General features: G+C 39.6%; 2 protein-coding genes across 3 annotated transcripts in view; one reads left to right on the plus strand and one right to left on the minus strand.

Annotated features, from left to right (window-relative positions):
- Positions 1-383: 383 nt before the first annotated feature.
- dpp3 (dipeptidyl-peptidase 3) lies at positions 384-11,036 on the minus strand. Of its 2 annotated transcripts, none has more exons than XM_061803603.1 (19): positions 10,896-11,036; positions 10,057-10,222; positions 8,603-8,747; positions 8,429-8,518; positions 7,232-7,369; positions 7,052-7,126; positions 6,671-6,761; positions 6,439-6,569; positions 6,224-6,354; positions 4,960-5,018; positions 4,685-4,879; positions 4,463-4,575; positions 4,293-4,385; positions 3,234-3,296; positions 2,727-2,851; positions 2,530-2,650; positions 2,050-2,229; positions 1,676-1,838; positions 384-903 (listed from the first exon to the last, which is right to left on the minus strand). In XM_061803603.1, the coding sequence occupies exons 2-19, from the start codon at positions 10,179-10,181 to the stop codon at positions 764-766; spliced, it is 2,178 nt and encodes a 725-aa protein (XP_061659587.1). In that variant the 5' UTR covers positions 10,182-10,222; positions 10,896-11,036; the 3' UTR covers positions 384-763. The 2 variants fall into 2 exon arrangements, with proteins under 2 accessions (XP_061659587.1, XP_061659588.1); XM_061803604.1 differs by having other exon boundaries at positions 10,057-10,215; positions 10,896-11,033.
- Positions 11,037-11,158: 122 nt separating this feature from the next.
- LOC133491894 (rap1 GTPase-activating protein 2-like) overlaps positions 11,159-17,948 on the plus strand; it is a 31,768-nt gene continuing 24,978 nt past the window's right edge. The window contains exons 1-2 of the mRNA XM_061803605.1: positions 11,159-11,447; positions 13,390-13,634. Of these exons, the coding sequence (XP_061659589.1) occupies positions 13,591-13,634 (44 nt within the window). The 5' untranslated portion in view covers positions 11,159-11,447; positions 13,390-13,590. The remainder of the gene's footprint in view (positions 11,448-13,389; positions 13,635-17,948) is intronic.

Below are 17,948 nucleotides of genomic sequence, written 5' to 3' on the forward strand. Positions count from 1 at the left end.
GTAAAGGGGACGTTACCACGTGACAGGGTGGAGAGCAGTTTCAGGGACACATGAAAAATGGTAAATATGATTTTGGAATATACATGATCAAACTGATGAGTTTGCATGTTCTCTCGTTAGATGAATTAAAGGCTACGTTGTCCATAGGTTGGGAATAGGTGTTCCGTTTGTGCCCTTAACCGGCTGGTGACAAGTCCAGGATATACCTTTCGCTGCAATATGCTCCAGCACATGCGCGATTCCAATGAGGACAAGCACTTTAGAAAATGGATGCAGCTGCAAAACGTATTACTGAAAAATAAAATGCCCATTGGTTCTGAGGGAAAAAAGATTTTACAAAATGGCTTGCTAATGCCCAATGGCTTAGAGAAAAATAGTACACATCTTATCAAACATTTTATTTTCACCATTAAGTAAATTGCACATGACAATGAGGGCAAAATGCATTTCAGCCTATTATTTGAAGCTACGGCAGTGGTTTAAAAGTCTAAACATGTCAAATTAACCAAGGAGATCACGAACAATGGATGGTTTTGACCTTGTCAATATTCACATTAGCACCGTGTTTTTGTCGTATGTCCCCAAATCTGAAATACAGGTTTTATGTAATGCAAACTATGGACTGGTGCTGTTCTTTTCTCTACAGTTGATCTGTTCTAGTTTTGTGACTCTCTAGGACTTGGTGAATGGTTAAGTCAGTTCTGAAGACAACTTAAGAAGCCACAAAAGTAATTTTGAGAGGGCAACCACCCCATCTCTCCCATCAACACCAACAGGAAGAATCCACTCTGCTCAACGCCAAGAGGTCGGCCTCAAGTTTGTCGTTGTCTTGGAACCGTTCGACAAAGGACTGAATCAAGCCTGATGTGGTCCCTTCGTACTCCACTAGCTCAACACTCTCTTCTGGAAAAGCACAAAAGACAACCAAACACGTTCAAGAAATGTGTAAATGGCAGTAGACACACACATATATAAGTCTATGTTTTTCTTTTTTTGCCAAAGTACAAAACACGTGGCTAATAGGAAAATAATATATGTCAAGGAAGTAGGTTGAAGTAATACATCTTGATAGACTAACATGTTTGGATGTCAGGGAGGAACTAAGTTTAGCCTGGGTTGTTAGTGGGAGTAAGTCTTGGCTGCATGTGAAAGCACACCTACACATCCGGTGCATCCCCCCCACACACACACACACAAACAAATCAAATCATAATTAAAGCGAATGTGTTGAGATTGAAATGATAGTCTTGTGGGATCCATGTTAAACTACAGTAGTACCTCGACAAAGAGATTGTGGCTCAATCTTAAATTTTAAAAAGGTGAGATGATGGGCAGAAGTCATGGCTTTCATTGTAGTCATTTAATGGTGGTGTATCTGAAGCAAACTCCTACATAAAATATACGATTGCAATCACCCCGCGCAAAAAAAAAAAAAAATCAACCAAATAACAGCTTCTTATTCAGAAAACTATAATATGACGCACACTCAAAGTAGCCCCCTATTAATACAGGTAATTTTTTAAAGGGGAGGAGTCACTTATTGGTGTTTTTTGCCATTTGTAGCAGGACTCCATCACTATCTCCATGAAGAGCTGGGGTTGACTATATAAACCCAAAATGTGAATGTGATGACTAAACGTAGTCCATTGCGCGGAAGGGTAAAAACATACAGTACCGCTGATTTCGGTGTTGGCTTGAACAAACATCTTGCGATCCTCCTTTCGCAGCAGCACCGTCTCACGAAGCCGCATGAAATTGTGTTCCCCGCTCTCGTTCACAGTCGAGTAGCCCTCATACAGGGCCCGGCCTTTTTCTACGTCTGCTGTTGATTTGAAGACCTAGAAAATGGAGGATGCGGGTTGGAAAAAAAAAAAAAAAAAAAAAATCAAAGTTTTGGTACGTATAAGTTTTCAACAACTAAACTATTAAAAAAAAATCAATTAGCCTTACATGCTCCAATATAATATCCATTCTCAATCATCCTACACATACAAAGTGGTAGCATATTTTGCTAACTAAGTTTTTATAAATGGTGGAGGAAAAAAATACCTGCAATTTGCAAAGGAACCTGTGGATGGCTTCCTTTCCAACAGTGTGGATCTTGCTTCTGTCAAGCCTGATGCGAGCGTCGGGTTTGCCGTCGGCTCCCGTGACCTCCTTCAGGGCCACCAGGTCCTCACCAGCATCCAGTAGGACACGGAGGATCACAAAACGAGCCTGCATGTGAGCCTGGAAAAAAGTAAAACTCATTACAGATAATTCAGTTTTGACTGACACTGTCAAATAGGTATTAATTTAACACTTCAAGTGCATCTTCATACCAATTCTTGAATTACTGAGATGAATGAAGTTTTCTATCATATTCAAATGTAATAAGATGTACCTGTTTGTTTATTATGGAGATTACAATTTGTAGTGGGGGTGATGCACTGCATCACAGTGAAAGTAGTTAGCACCAAAATAGCTGACACCAAAACTCTCATTCACAACAGTCATGCTACAGGACCATGGGTTTTATTGACAGTTCACCTGTCTCCATGTCTTGCTCTCAGGTGTGTAAAACTCCAGGCCCAGCAGACCTCCTCGCACCATGCTCAGCCAGTTCACATAGACCACATCCTCCGCATCCTGGCCCTCGTGACCGAAAATACTGCAGCACAAAATCAGCAGTGACTAGGATTAAATATCCTTTGTCTTGACCAAAACCTCAACAATTCATTACCTACCTGAGTACGTTCTTGTTCAGAGACAGAAAGAGTCCCACACACTCTGCCCTGCATTCTTCATAAGAGGAAGCGAGGGTGGAGAATTTACTGTCCCAAGTTTCATTGTCTTGGTACCAACTGGAAACCTAGAAAAACAAGCACACCATGAAGAAATGAAGCTTTGCATTTAACGTTATTATTTTTTTAAAACTCCGTTTTCTTTGCATACAAATTGTTGGGTCTCTCGAGTGCCTCCCCATTCAAGTGTGGAATATTTTTTTTAAACCTTGCTGGTCATCAAGGTAGTGCAAAGCTATGTACTGTCACATTCATGTTATCAAGACAAGTGAAAAGTGTCCATTTGTGGAAAAACTGTAAATTGTTCTCATCACATCAAGGCTGGATTTACACTGGCCATTTCTGATTTAATTCCTTCCATTCTTTTCAAATTTTATTACACATATCTGAAATGTACTGACAAATATCAGATACGCATGTGGCTTTGATCCACATTTGAGAGAAACTCACCAGCTCGCCAGTTTCCGGGTTGATAACTTTGCTCTGTTCAAAGTTGAAAATTCCCTTGTTGTCCTGTAGAGGGAGCGACACATCCAAACAGTCAAGGGTAGCAGGTTAGTTGGAGCCTATGCCAGGTGACTCTACATGAGAGGCAGTGCAAGGAATTGCAAACGTGGCCGGGGAATTGCCCAGCTGGTCTCGTAAGGATGGAATTCCTTGTGTTATGAAACAATGACCTTGTCTTCTGAGTATTTAATCCAATGAAATCAGAAAGACAAGTTTACAACGCTATGGTTGAGTGGAAGATAACAGCGTGCTGGACTTCCTGTAGTGCATGAGTCTTCATAACAGCGTGGTCCGTTATGACAAAAAACCATGTGTGTGTGTGTGTATGTGCCCTAGTGTTTTGTAAGCAGCATCTCAAAAATATACCTTATAGCAGGGTACACAGCAGATACCGACAGCCAATCACAATAGATGTGAAATATTTCTTATATTTGATCTATGTTTGAGTCGATATTCAGTCCCAACATGGTTAAAAAATTTTAAACCAATTATTAACCACTCGATAGTGTTGAAAATAGCTTGAGCGCTAATCCTTTAACTTCATTTGACACTTCAACTGTCTGAGAAGTCCAATAACACTAGCTTTTCCTCACTCTGCTAGAGCCTTGCGGGATTTTATCTCAACAAGAATGAAAGTCGTAATGTGTAAGAAATGATTCATACACAGCAAAGAGTGAAAATAGTTAAGTTATACGTGTGCTCTGACTCTTACACCTATGAAACAGTTTGGGAATATTGCGTAAATCACTTGTTAGCTTTGTTAACCATTAAAGCCTTTTCTCTTGTCCAAAGGGCCTGGTGCGTTGACAAACTGCTGGCAGCAATGACATGCTTTGTCCGCACCATTCCAATCAATGACTACGTAAATGAATTTGGGATTTTAACGTATTAATTAGCAATTCATCATAGCTTTGGCGGGATGGTGTGTTGATAGAGATACGAGGATAACGCCTGAGCACTGATTTGTAAATACAGGAATACAAACCGTCTTGTTTGACAGACCTGAACGAACAACTTGCCACTTCCATGTCCCAACAGTTCATGGAGGCCGACTTGGACTTCAAATGATGGACTCTTCCACTTGACAAACAAATCCTGGGACAAAGAGGCGCACAAATGTGTGTGTTATACAGGTACGATTGTATTGAGTTCTGTCATCTTGGGTGCCTCACCTTGTCATCTTCCTCCAAGAATGTCAGCTTTTCTTTGTTTGTCGCGTAAGCCACAGCTAATACATTTCCTAGAGAGACATTTTTAAAGCCCTCCGACTGTCTGATGTCATCATCTGGTTTAAGAAACAGAATGGAATAATGTTAACAAAAAACAAAGGAGAACAAAAATAAATAACCCCCCTCCCCAAAAAAAAAAAGCAAGCTTCAAGTTAGTGTACGTACAGTTGGGAATATTGATGCCAGCTGGAATGCCGCTACCAGCGAAGGTGAGGACGTCAAGAGAAGTGAAGTCCGGTTTAAGGAAATTGTCCTTCTCAAACTCCCTCGGCCAGGGAAGCTCGGGCAGCAGCACTTCTGCCGAGCTCACGAGTTTGGCAAACCGCTCGCTCATCGCCTTGTTTACAACCGCCACAAATCCTAAAGTGGACGCCACAAGTAGGTTCCTCAGGGGAAGAAGTGCAGCCAAATGGAAGAAAACCTGTTGAGATCACAGCTACCTTCAAACTCTCCTCTGGAGCCAAAGGGGTCCCTGTAACTTTCAATGAAGCCGATGTAGCTGAGAAAAGCGTGGGGAGACAAAAAAAAAATAAATAAATTCCACAGATTAATACCAGAACCTGAAGGAATGATTGGGTCAAGCCAATCAAAAAATTTCTTTTGGCCTGCCATGTAATTGTAAATGCAAATGCAGCCTTGGATAAAAGAAAAAAAAAAAAAAAAGATTGATATTGAATAAACCTTTCTGTGATCATTGCATTATATAATTTGCTTTTAGTATGGCCATCGGCTAACTAAAGTACTTTATCCATATGAAATGGACATGATAGGTCAGTGAAAATTGACTTCAGAAAATAATTCCCCAACATTGCAGAAGTAAATGAGGATTGTTTTTGGCTCGGCACAACAGTTTCATGACTGTCATATCCTGATTTATTTTTTCCTAACTTTTACTGTAATCTTCAGCAGAAATGTCACAGATTCCACATGTACAGATAAATCTCAAAACAATTGACTACACACGGAGAACACGTACACAATGAAATTATCTTTTTTAGGATATTACAATACAGTATAAAATAAGGAACTACAGTATCTTTTTTTGTCAGTATAGAAATTATATAGGTATTGGACTTCTGAAAAGTATTTCCCCGGGTGTTTGTCTTTGTCTTTTTTAATTGAACTACTAAATAAATCAGCTTTACATAAATATTCTAATTTATGTGAGAGCCACCTCTACATTATACACACGCACAAACAGTCCAAGGGTGCTAAAAAGTCATCCATGATAAAAATACCAAATAAATGCATCTTTTTAGGGGAGGGTGTTTTCTGTTTACATTGATAAACTTAATTACATTAAAAATGAAAATTAAATTAAAATACATTAAATTAAACTAGGGAGGCACGGTGGATCAGCTGGTAAAGCGTTGGCCTCACAGTTCTGGTTCAATCCTGGACCTGCCTGTGTGGAGTATGCATGTTCTCCCCGTGCCTGCGTGGCTTTTCTCCTGGCACTACGGTTTCCTCCCGCATACCAAAAAACATGCAACATTAATTGGACACTCTAAATTGCCCCAAGGTGTGAGTGTGAGAGTTGTCTGTCTCCATCTGCCCTGCGATTTGCTGGCAGCCAGTTCAGGGTGTACCCTGCCTCCTGCCCGTTGACAGCTCGGATAGGCTCCAGCACTCCACGCGACCCTTGTGAGGATAAGCGGCACAGAAAATGGATGGATAAAATAAACTACAGTTAAGTGTCCTCACCTCTCCACAATTGGTCCCTTGTCTTTAATCCAGTAGCGCGAGCCTTCCTTGTGGGCTTCCACCGACCCCAAGGTGAAGCTTTGTCTGTACTGCTCAAGCATCTTCTTCTGGTTCTCATTTGCAGCATGGGCCTGTTAGATTTGAAGCGACAACAAATTTCAACTCGTGATTAACAGTGGCAAATTGCTTGAAAACTGAGCCATTCTCTCACTCACCTGAGCCTTCTGAAGATAATAACAGACCCTCTCCATTAGTGGTGCATAGTCTCCCCTTTTCACTGAGAACTCTTTTCCCTCAAAGTCAAAGCACCCGAAACAGGATTCACACTCGCCATCCACTGTGGCGTCTGTGCAGCAGTCGTGTGCGTTAATACATTTTCTAGCATGTACCTTGTTAACCCAGTGACCAGCATTGATACCATCTTTGTTACTTCATTTGACGACTGACCTTTCTTCACAGCTGAGGCCAAGCGCACTTCATAGCAGGTTTTCTCACCATTTTCCCTTTTAAACAGCCGGGTGTTATAAGCAGACAATTTCTGGAAAAACAAATGATGGTTCAGCATATCTCATAGCAAACATGATTAGCTTTTAAATACTTGATGTACACAAGAGGCTGACAAATTATGGCCATGGGGCTTTTGGGCACTTGGATCTTTAAATGTGACCTACCATTACATTTGCACCACCAAGTGTCATGTAATCTCTGTTGTATTCATTTTGCATTTTTGAAATTGTTTTAAGAGTTCAAAATATTTTTTTAGATGATTGCTGTACTTGATCGCAAAAAAAATAATGCTAAAAATATTCAATAGTGAGTCACGCTTACCTTCGAGTCAAGGAACTTTTGCGCCAGCTCAGCATCTTCCATGCAGCAGTTTCCAGAGAAGTAGGTGGTAATTCCCTGAAGAAAAGTACAGCAAGACAAAAGGTGAGCTGCAGTATAACAAACAACTATCAAACAGCATTACTTTAACCACACGATATTTTAAAGGTTACAAGCTCTCACTTTGTCACCGAGACCCAGTTGTTTCTGGTTGTCCTTCAGGGAGTGGATAAGAGATGAGCAACTCTCCCAGAGAGCACCCATCTCAATGGGGTCCTCCTGAAAAGCCTGGCTGGCCCTAACCAGTGAATCCAACTTGTCCTGTGTAAGTAGAACCAAATATGCTGAAAAATACATTATGGATTACAGTAACAAAAAAAAAAAAAAAAAAACAGCATTTGTGAGCAGCAGTAGCACTTATCACCTTTTGGTTTAACTAATTTTAAGTTTAAAACATCCATTCACTCTGTCAGTATTGATTAATCCTCTCACTGGGACTTGGATATCTATTGAACTCCCACCTTCCGGGGTGCTGTGACATATTTTCAAAAGTTGAAGTGTCAGAAGGAATTTACATTAATCATTCTAGCCGCATCATCGCACCGCATGGTGTGTTAAATAAAGCTTCCATATTTTGGCTATTTAGACCTCCGTAGAGTGACTCTCTAACATGTATTTAATATCAATGTGTACATTTCATTCAAAAAATGTTTTGTGATACGAGAGTCCAGAAAAGGTCCAAATGACAGCTACTTTTGTATCCACTTTGTCCATATTTGGCTTAGACCAGCCCCTTTCCTCTAAGACTGTCTCTGTGCCAACGAGAGACACACTTATGAGAGAGCATCTTGGCTCAGGAGTGGAAAGGGAGGGCGGAGATCTTTACTGGTGACATCGATAGGCTTGAGAAATTCAAATGATCTGATTTAAGGATTCTTCTGTCAGAAAAATGTCTGGAACACAGGAATGCGTGGACAATTTAAATTCATATTTCACATGGTAACTAAGACACAATAGAAACTATTACATCGAAAATACTAGGAAAAGTTGGTTTGGCGAAATCTCTCCCCTTGAGGTGGGTAATAATTGACATATACATTAGTGTTTGTTGTTTATAAAGGGCTGTACATTGAATAGACAATTAAAATTAGAATTTTTTTTGGTTAACCTTTTCTGTGGCTCCTAGCAACAATAGGTTGGTGTTTGATTTAGTGCAATTTGTGATCCGAGTTTGGCATCCTCTTGTGAAAGGGTTGCCGCGATTAATCCAATTCTCTTAATACTTTGGAGGAAGTAACAGATATTGTGCAATGCATTACAATTCAGAGACAATAATATGCCGTCTTAACTAAGTGTAAAATGCACATATCAACTTTGTACCTTTGGCAAATTTGGGACAAACTTGGAGTCTCCGAAAGACTTGTAGTTTCCCATGTTAGCATAGAAACCTGCTGCATATACCAAGAAGGCCTGAAGATGAACACGACACAAAAAGTAGTTTTTGAAGCACAACCAAATTTTGCACAGAAACAAAAAGAACAAACGACGACATACTTGGTACTCCTCTGAGCTCAGTCCGGCAGACGTTGCTACAGCTTCCAGCTGCGCAGGTGACTGCTTTCGGAAAATCCTCTGCAGCAGGACAAAGATGACTGGCGACTCCGGGGATGTCTGCAGGAGCACAGCGAGACCGCCGTACCTAAGACAAGGAGGAGTGGTTTCACTTATATGACATTTAATTTAAAAACTACATTATATATATATATATATATATATATATATATATATAGATAGATAGATAGAGAGAGAGAGAGAGAGAGAGAACAAAGTATGATTTGAGGAAACAAATGTAAAACCAAAAAATATATGTAAATACATCACATAAAGTGTTTGTTTGAGCGAGCATAGCATTTGCATGCATGCGAATGGTATGAATGGTTCCAACTTTGCCTTAATCTGAGTGAGAAAAACACCTGTACAAGCCATTTAATTTTAAGGGCAGTGTTGCAAAATGGGGTTGAAATTATGTATTTTTAGATCATAGCTTGGAGTGTGTGTGCATATATATTTATATTATACAGTGGTACCTCTACTTATGAAATTAATTTGTTCCAAAAGCCGTTCTGTCACAGAAATTTTTCATAGGTAAAAGTGCTTTTTACATGTAAATAGCCTGTTCCATTCAAAGCCCCCTGATCCCCCATTCAAAGTACCTTCATTTACCTTTGGTGTTGGGAGACTATGCGAAGAGAAGTGTGAGGACAAGCAAAAGGCATCGTGGGGGACAGAGGCAGCGGCAAACGTTTTGACATGAGAAAACATACGTACGAATGTAGGCATGCACATAACATAATTCTACAAAATTTTCTTGAGGCCCATGGTGAAGAACGATGAATAAACACAAATGAAAAACTCACGAAAAAGTTGTACTTTACCAATGTCCGCTAGCTTGTGACAAAGCATGTACAAACGCAGTGACACTCGAGTGTCGAAGGGAAACGGAAAGCAACATGTAAAGATTGATGTCCCTCCTAGCCAATGGGATGCCAGGAAGATGCTCCGGTGATAGCCAATGGGAGAGTGGCTTCAAACAAAGATAAAGGATGTTTACGTTCGGTGGACTTTGGGCGCTGCAAATACAGCTCTATTTTCACCTTTCGTATCCTGAATTTTCCTGTGTAAGTAGAAACAATATTTTTCCGAGGAGGCGTTTTGTAACCTGAACTTTCTGTTACTAGAGCCGTTGGGTAAGTAGAAGCACCACTGTATATAGTTTAAACTATTAATACAGTAAGCCCATCCACAGTTGTTTATTGGCGTTGGGAACGATAAACCGTTATAACCAGATAACTGAAAGGTTAAGAGCTATGACAATCAGTAGCAAACTCTGACATTGATACAAAATCTGCCAGAAATGTTTGTAAGTATACTAAGTATATAATCTTTTATACAAGAAATCCACCAGGTGCGCCGCCTGACCTGAGATGACAGTGAGGTCAATGACATACCAGGAAGCGCGTGAGAGGTAGTGGGCATACATCTTCTCCTGCGGGGAGAGCAGGCGAAAAGCCTCGGCGCAGTCAAGGGCGGCGATGCCGATGTCATTTGGTAGGAAGTACTGGGAGTCCACCATCTTTGATTGTGAGGTTATCACTGATTGGAAGTACCTAAACTCTTGCAGGAGGTCGGTTGAGGGGGAGGGGGGGACAAACAGATGAGTATTGCTCCCTTTTCTTTTCTTGAAGAATGGAAATGCTTGCTGTGTATGCAAAAATCAGAGTCTTTATCCATTGTGATTTTAGCCATTGTAGCAGGAGCACGTTCTACAATTAATACTATATACACTTGGAATTTTCCCTACTTACAAGCAACACATACGCATGGTGTTTACAGACCTTTCTTACACTACAGCATAAATTATTGGTTAATCGTGGCGAAAAGCAAGCAGAAACGACAAGAGGAAAGACTGTCTTTCACTTTCATTTCACTTTTTCCTAGGGGGAAAAAAAACCGGGTGCCTGGAAACTGAAACCAACAAACCGTCATCATAGTCAACCAAATTCCACGTTACCCAAGATATTATATATTATAAGACAAAATACATTTGGTGCAATGATGTAAATGTTATATATGTAATTCCCAGGACAAAGAAACATCGTTAAACTAGCATTCATTGCTGATTGATTACGTGCTTTAAATTTGCGGGTATCAATGAAAACGCAACCACAACTTCTATGAGCAGGAACTCAAGTCACAACTTGTATTTCACAACTTGTACAACTATGGAGTATGTTTAATTCACTTCTGAGGAATTAAAGGGGATTTATTGTCAGCAACAGCGTGTTACCTTGCAAAGCGCGATAGCTCCAGCTCACGTCAAAGTGCAGTCTCACGCTGGCGCTTTACACTTCCTGGAATGCCCCGGTTTAGCCCCGCCTTTTGACCTATCACAGCTCATATAGCTGTGATTGGCGTTAAAAAGAACCAATAAAAACGTGTCAGCACACTGCTTTATGAATGTACTTTACGTAATTTACGCATGTAAATGCGCTGCCTCCCAACATATCACAGCGTGTGTATTATGATCGACAGCAAAATAGACCATTCACGGATTACTAATACCTTCTTCTAGAAAATACATAATTAAAAATGTCATAACAAAAAGGTAGGGAGGGAGTGCATATTACGTGCTACTATTAATAATCGCATAGTATATAATATCTGTAACTCTGAGTGGGGTGGGTTTAAAGACGGGCCTGTTGATTGGCGGTTGTGGTGTAACTAAAGATGAATTTAGAAATGAACAAAAGAGCATTTAAAAGAGATGTTTAAGGTTGAAAGGGCTCAAGTGAAGGAGTCTGCGTGTGGAGTGCCTCGGTCGGCAGTTGCAACTGATCTTGTAAGATTGTGGAGTCTCCTACTGGATGGGAAGCGATGCAAGTACATCAGCGACTGTCTTTCTTGACCTTATACGACAACATTACAACACATTAGCATAGCCCCAATTCAAAATTGAATAATCAGAGCCATATTTGGTAATTATAAAATTTGGATAAAAGTGGAACATATCATCATTAATCCATGCTTTGCCTGATAAACATTAGCATGGCCTACCTACCATAGCGGCAAAATTGTGACTGGCAGCCAAAATAACCAATCATGGCATGACAGACCTTTTTCACATATTTCACAGCGAGATGTTTGGAAAGATGCTTCTGTTATTAGCATTAAAACATTAGTATGCCCCATGTTAAAAATTAAATACACAGCTTTACATAAGTAGTGCACATGTATAAGGAATGCTCTGACTCCTATTAATTTATGTTTTGGATAAATACCCCCTCCTCCCCCACCCGTCACACTGTGTGTTTTGTTTCCATTGTTCCAATGCCAATGAATGTAAATGTATTCAGCCACTGGAGATTTTCCACAGAGAACACATGCATGCAATCACCATTCTTTTTGTTCTTTTGAATACTGCATGCATTGCCTTCGATTGTACTGAAAAATACCATTTTGGCTGTATAGGCAGGAACACAGATGTCATTTGTTCTTAGTTGTGCGAAGTTTGAACCTCAAACCTACCCCCCTGTTCCTGTGGAGGAATGCATGTCGTTGCCTCCAGCTCTCTCAGTCCAGGTTGAAGATGTCCTTCATTCAATTCCACATATATAAATATCTTATAAGTAATAAAAATAAATCAAAATTCACTTCTTCTGAGATAAGCCGAACGATCATTTACATTCATCTTCAGCATTATGGTCAAAATTATTGGGACACACGGCCATTACACTGTGTTGGCCTGAGCCACAGACTCTATGTTTGTTATGCGAAGCGGAACGATAGCCAATCAGAAAGCTCACAGAAGTTACTAGTTACTGGACAATAAGATAAGTATACACATACCGTATTACTATGTAACATCAGAGCTGATTTTCAAAATTTAAGTGACACCACACATGATGATGAAAAAAAAATCAATAAACGTGTTCTCACAGTACTTATGTTTTATTTACTCGAGATGACAAAAGCAGTATACTTCACATTTAATTCAGCAGCATGGTGTATATGATGTGTCTGATTAACCTCAAACAAATACCCGATGTTCTAGTAGAGTTTCCCTGAGATTTTTCTGCTCACTGTGAGATGCACTTTAAATGGTGGCGGGTGTGGGCTGACTGCCATTTTACATGAGTTTAAATGTGATTGGTTAAGTCTTAACATAGCCACAATCTAGTTATAAGAGTGTGTCACAGTTGTGCAACCACACTATCCGTTGTTTATGTTTACTAACTCAACCGAAATTCTATTGATTAAAAAAAAACATGAGTTGTACATTTCAGAGGGCACATTAAATATTTATTTTAGTCTAATTTTTCTAATACTGCAAAACACTGGTGTTTGAACAGGGATATGTAGACTTTTTATACCCACTCTATCCAGGGCTTTGCCAGCATCTTGAGGCATTTTAGGCCACTCCAGAAAGAGCACAAAAAAATGTGAGTAGTTGAGATTTTGTGTGTGTCCAAAACTGTGAGGGTAGGTTACCTAGAAGAAGAAGAAAAAAAACGTGAATAAGTGAATTTGTGAATTAGGCTCAGCAGAATGCGGAATGACTCGATCGTGCGGTACACTAAAGTGCATGAAGACACGAACTGTCCTTTTCTAAAAACTTGACTTATTGATGTCAGCATGAAAAGTTTTCGCAGCATCCCTGCTGCTTTTCTGCTTCGTCAGGGCGGGTCGGGAGAGAGCGAGAGGAAATGCTTCCACTTGTCTCTTTGTGTCTCTGCCTCCCTCGCCCTCGTCCCTCCCTCCCCGTCTCTCTCTGTCTCTCGCAGGGCTGCGTGCAGTGAATCGAAGTGAAAGAAAGAAACATTAACAGCGGGAGGAGACTGCGGGAGGGGAAAAGGAGGTGGCGTGAAGGACGGTGTATCGCACAGTATTTATAGCTGGCGGGATGAGGAGATAGGACGAGAGGAGGTATAGGGAGGGAGTAGCCAGACACAATAAGAGAAGAAGAAGAGGAGGACAAAGAGACGATGCTGAGGAGGAAGAGAAGCGTGTCGTTCGGTGGCTTCGGCTGGTGAGTGAAGCCTTTCCACCAGTTTTGTTATTGATCACTTCTATCACTCGTGTCAGGGTCTTTGAGTTCATTTCCAGGCTGGGTTGTGCTGCAGTGACATCACTGTGACATCACATCACAACACCAGCATGGAAGCTGCTGCTCTTGGGATGGGGTACGCCTCACATCCATCCCAGTTGCAGTGTCAGTGATCCCCTCATTGTAGCGCTTCATAAACTTGGACTCAGAACCCAAAATGTGTCCTATCATTAATTTGTTGGATAAAGAGCTCCCCCCCCCGTTCCATGTTTGTTTTGTTCCTTATCATTAATTCATATATGATGATTAGCTCATTTTTTAGGCCACCTGTCATAATGAGAGCCTTTAGCGTCGTGAAGTGCTCTGATGCAGAGATTTTTCGATGTGCGCGAGCTGTTGATGTTTTCCCACTTAGAAGAGGAAAGAGGAATTTAGAATTGAGTCAAATGGAAGCCTAGTTCCACCAGTCAGAAGAGAAAAACAAAAAGTAGGACAAGTAAACAGGGCAATGCACATTATTAAATTTTTTTTCCCATTGGAGATTGTGAATACAAAGCCCAAAATGTTACATTTTGATTAAAAAAATGGGTGTTAATGTTTTCTTTCTGGGTGTGGCAGTAACATAATCTCTTCAACATTTCTAATTTGACACCAATTACTACTTTTTAACCAGCTAGAGCTTTGGCGCCATCCTGTGGCATCTTAGAATGTTACAGAAAAACCTCAAAAATGTGTGAACTGTGAGTAGCGAATAGATGGTTTTTCCCGATTCTATTATCAAAATATTCAAGCAAAAACTCTCAGATAATTTCATCTTTGTCACCTCCAAGATAAACAAACTTGTTACTTGTACAGTATATAAATGACAATGAAGCCATTTTTACAAACGTGGTTGGAACTATTTCACTGGCAGCTGCAGCTGTTTACTTCACACAGTAGCTGCGGCGCGTTTGTACGAGACTATACATTTAAAAGTGGAGCAAAGTGTAAATTGACAGTTTTTGAGGAATAATTAGTGCGTTTACTAAAGTGTTCCATTGACAGTTTTACACGTGAAAAAAAAAAAGCTGCTGCAGTTAATGAGCAACTTGCTGTGTTCTTCGGGATGAAAAGAAATGAATGTTGCATCAAATTTCTCCACACAAAGTCCAGCTTTGGGATGGCTGTCGAGGTCACTCACGTTTTTGAGAAATGGTTTAAATAGTTTTTGAGCTTTTTGATGAAGGAAATCAAGTGAAATGGGGCTAAACCCAACTCTCTATAGCAGTCTTAAAACTGTAAACTCCCTTTAAATGCGGAAATTAATTGGAAAAATACATCTGTATAAAAATGTTTCTAGATCAAGGTTTAGTTCCAAATTTGAGTTATTCTTGCACCAAGCACTTTTTTTTTTTTTTATCTTGGCTACTAGTGCAGCTGCATGAGTGAATGTTATTTACCAGCTTTGTTAAAATATTGATAGATTTGATGGATACTTGGACTTGGACCACTATGGCACTCAATTTTTAGACACAACCACGAGGCCGCAGCTATAAAGCTTTAAATTGATCCCTTGCAAAATGTAAAGAAAAAAAAATATAAAGGGAAAATGTTTAGTGTGTAGTAAGTGTCATATCAAATGGAGACAATGTGGTCGATCTCATCTTCAGGTCACCAACATGTTTTTGCGTTTAAAACATGAAATACAACCAACCACATCAGAATAAAATTTGTGCTGCATCTGTGCATGCACCCTTTGCAAAACTACAGTACACTCTATTTTTAACTTTTCAAATGCAATATAAGTGTTGGATTAAGAACAACACATCTGTGTGTGTTTTTTGTGAATGTTTAATTTAATTGATTTTTGTTGTTTTGTGGATGGAAATAGAAAATAAGAAATTGTACTTTTTGGCTTTTTTTGTGGCAAGAGATACTCGATATTCATCACACTGAAGCTATTCTTGTGTGGTCGGATAGCCACTAATAACTGTCCACTTTTCCTCATACTGTATTACATAATGAAGCACTTTGGAATGAACTGCAGCTTTACACCAAACAGGCTCTTTCAATAAATGTTTTAAAATCACATTTTAAAACACATTTTTATTCGTTGGCTTTGAACTTTTTTTTAATCATCCTGTCCTTTTATTTTTTGAAATGTTACTAGTTTTCTGATTCTTCTGCTCCTCATTTTTAATATAACATATTCATTTCCCTCTGTGCACTTTGTTTGAAGGCTGTTGTTTTTAAAGTGCTTTATAAAATGAATTAAAGAATATAAATTGTGGCAAGGCAAGAACAATTATTGCACATTTTATTTAAAACGGGGTTGGCAAAAAAAAAAAAAAAAACAACAACATGGACACACGCACGGACGTGCTTTTAATATCTTATTGGACCTGTCATGGTTTCTGTGTCAGAGTCTTCAGTTGGAAGTGAAGGGAAAAAAAAGCAACCGCATTGCAAATTGTCTGCCAAGATTAAAAAAGAAGAAGTTAATGTCCTTATTATGGCAACACTTGGCAGTTGTATTTAAAAAAAAACTCCAGAGTTGAAGCAAAATCCTGATAAATGAGTCTACAGTAGCAATTACTGTGTGTGCCATTGTCACTTGAATACATTTCAGAGAACAAACAACAGAGTGTGGAAACTGTTACACAAGACTTCTAACCAGTCTTCCTTCCCTTCTGCATCTCCTTCAACCACTCCTTCTGTCCATAGCACCTTATCGCTTAGTCCGCATATGGTCCTCTCCCTCCATTGTTTCCCCTAAGTGCACCTCGCGCCTTACGCTCAGGCAGAGGTAATAGAGTTGCGTTACTGAATAATGCAGCACTGGCTTCGGGGAAACTGCTCACATGAAATTGTCCACTTGCAACAACAGTCCAGCTCAACTTGAAAATCTTCGACGCTAACTTCTAGATTTTACATCAGTGGACAACTCAGATTACAATTATCTCATGAAACGTGTTCTACGTGTTTTAGCATGTAAAGAAGGAACCCCTGTATACTATATTTATAGTTCGACATTTGTGAATGAACTTAAAAATTTTTTCTTAGCTCTAATTAACAAGAAGCGTTGCAGTAAACAGTAATTGAAAGTGATAAAATAAAAATTTAATTTGATTAGAATACTTAAGTGGTATGTAAATATTCTGTTTGACAATGGTTTAAACTTCATCTGAGCATCGCATAAGAGGATAGTGAGCGTGTCCCAGCATTCCCATATGCAGAACTTCACTTTTTGGTTTACTGCTGCTTATTATACAGCACTTGTATCTCAAGTTTTCATATCTCCAAAAACCAATACTGTAATTATTGTTTGAAACAGTGGGTGGGAGTACTTGGAAAAATATATCCCTGGGACCCCCGATACCACTGCGTTTGTCCTCATTAGGGTGCACTGGAGAATTGAAGGCGAGCCGCCGACTTTGGTCAAGAGTCAAAGTAAACTTAGACTGGTCACCAGCCCAAAGCACTTGTGTCTTGTCAATGTGAAACTAAAGTGTTAATGTGTACAGATGAGTTAAACATCTAACGTCAAAGACAGGTTGGAAACTCTATGGAAACACAACATTTTTATTGTTATTTTTGTGAGAAGTCAATTTCCACCTCCAGACTCCCAAAGCACATATATTTATTATTATGAATCCACTTCAAGTGATGAGGGATTTGATTTTGTCTGTTCCATAATGTTTGCCTCAGTCTAGCGCAGTCCCACACAACCACAATAAAAATAATTTACAATATTAGGTTCAATATAGCTATTTCTAAATTTTTTCCCTCAGCCAGCTCCATGCGAAGTCTGAAGTCCAGTAATACCCCACTGTGGGGCTTTGAGATGTGTGTGACCCTACCTTTCAGTTTTTTTTAGATAGGAGGTTGTTGTTTTTCAAATTTTGCTGCGTTGAATTGGGAGCAAAAATTTGATATACGATTGCTGGCAATGAATTCTACTAAACTCACTTCACAGAACTATTAGTTGGGCAGATAGTGGACTACTTTTTAAACAGTTTATTACCATTCTCAGTTGATGTTTATTGTCAAACGAAACACAAAGGAAAGAATTACACATTGTGTATTTAAAAGAACAACATAACTGTGCTTTAAAGTCCACACCATTGAGGCAAACATATTTGAACTCAAACAGCGGAGTAACACATGCAGACAGACTATATAACAGTACTCACAGGCATATATTGTTTATCCTCGGCCAGGTATGATTTATATTGGAACAACTTACTGGACCCTTCTTTGTATGTCTCAGTGTCTCACTGTATTATCCTGCGACCGGGTGTCCATGGCGCACACACC

This window comes from Syngnathoides biaculeatus, chromosome 18, assembly GCF_019802595.1.
Source record: "Syngnathoides biaculeatus isolate LvHL_M chromosome 18, ASM1980259v1, whole genome shotgun sequence".
In the NCBI taxonomy this organism is placed as follows: Eukaryota; Metazoa; Chordata; class Actinopteri; order Syngnathiformes; family Syngnathidae; genus Syngnathoides; species Syngnathoides biaculeatus.

Coding starts and splice junctions, on each gene's coding strand:
- dpp3 (XM_061803603.1), bottom strand. CDS start 10,181: ATGGTGGACTCCCAGTACTTCCTACCAAATGACATCGGCATCGCCGCC. Junction 7,127..7,231: donor AACTGGGTCTCGGTGACAAA/GTGAGAGCTTGT, acceptor ACTTTTCTTCAG/GGAATTACCACCTACTTCTC. Junction 6,570..6,670: donor GGCCTCAGCTGTGAAGAAAG/GTCAGTCGTCAA, acceptor ACTGCTGCACAG/ACGCCACAGTGGATGGCGAG.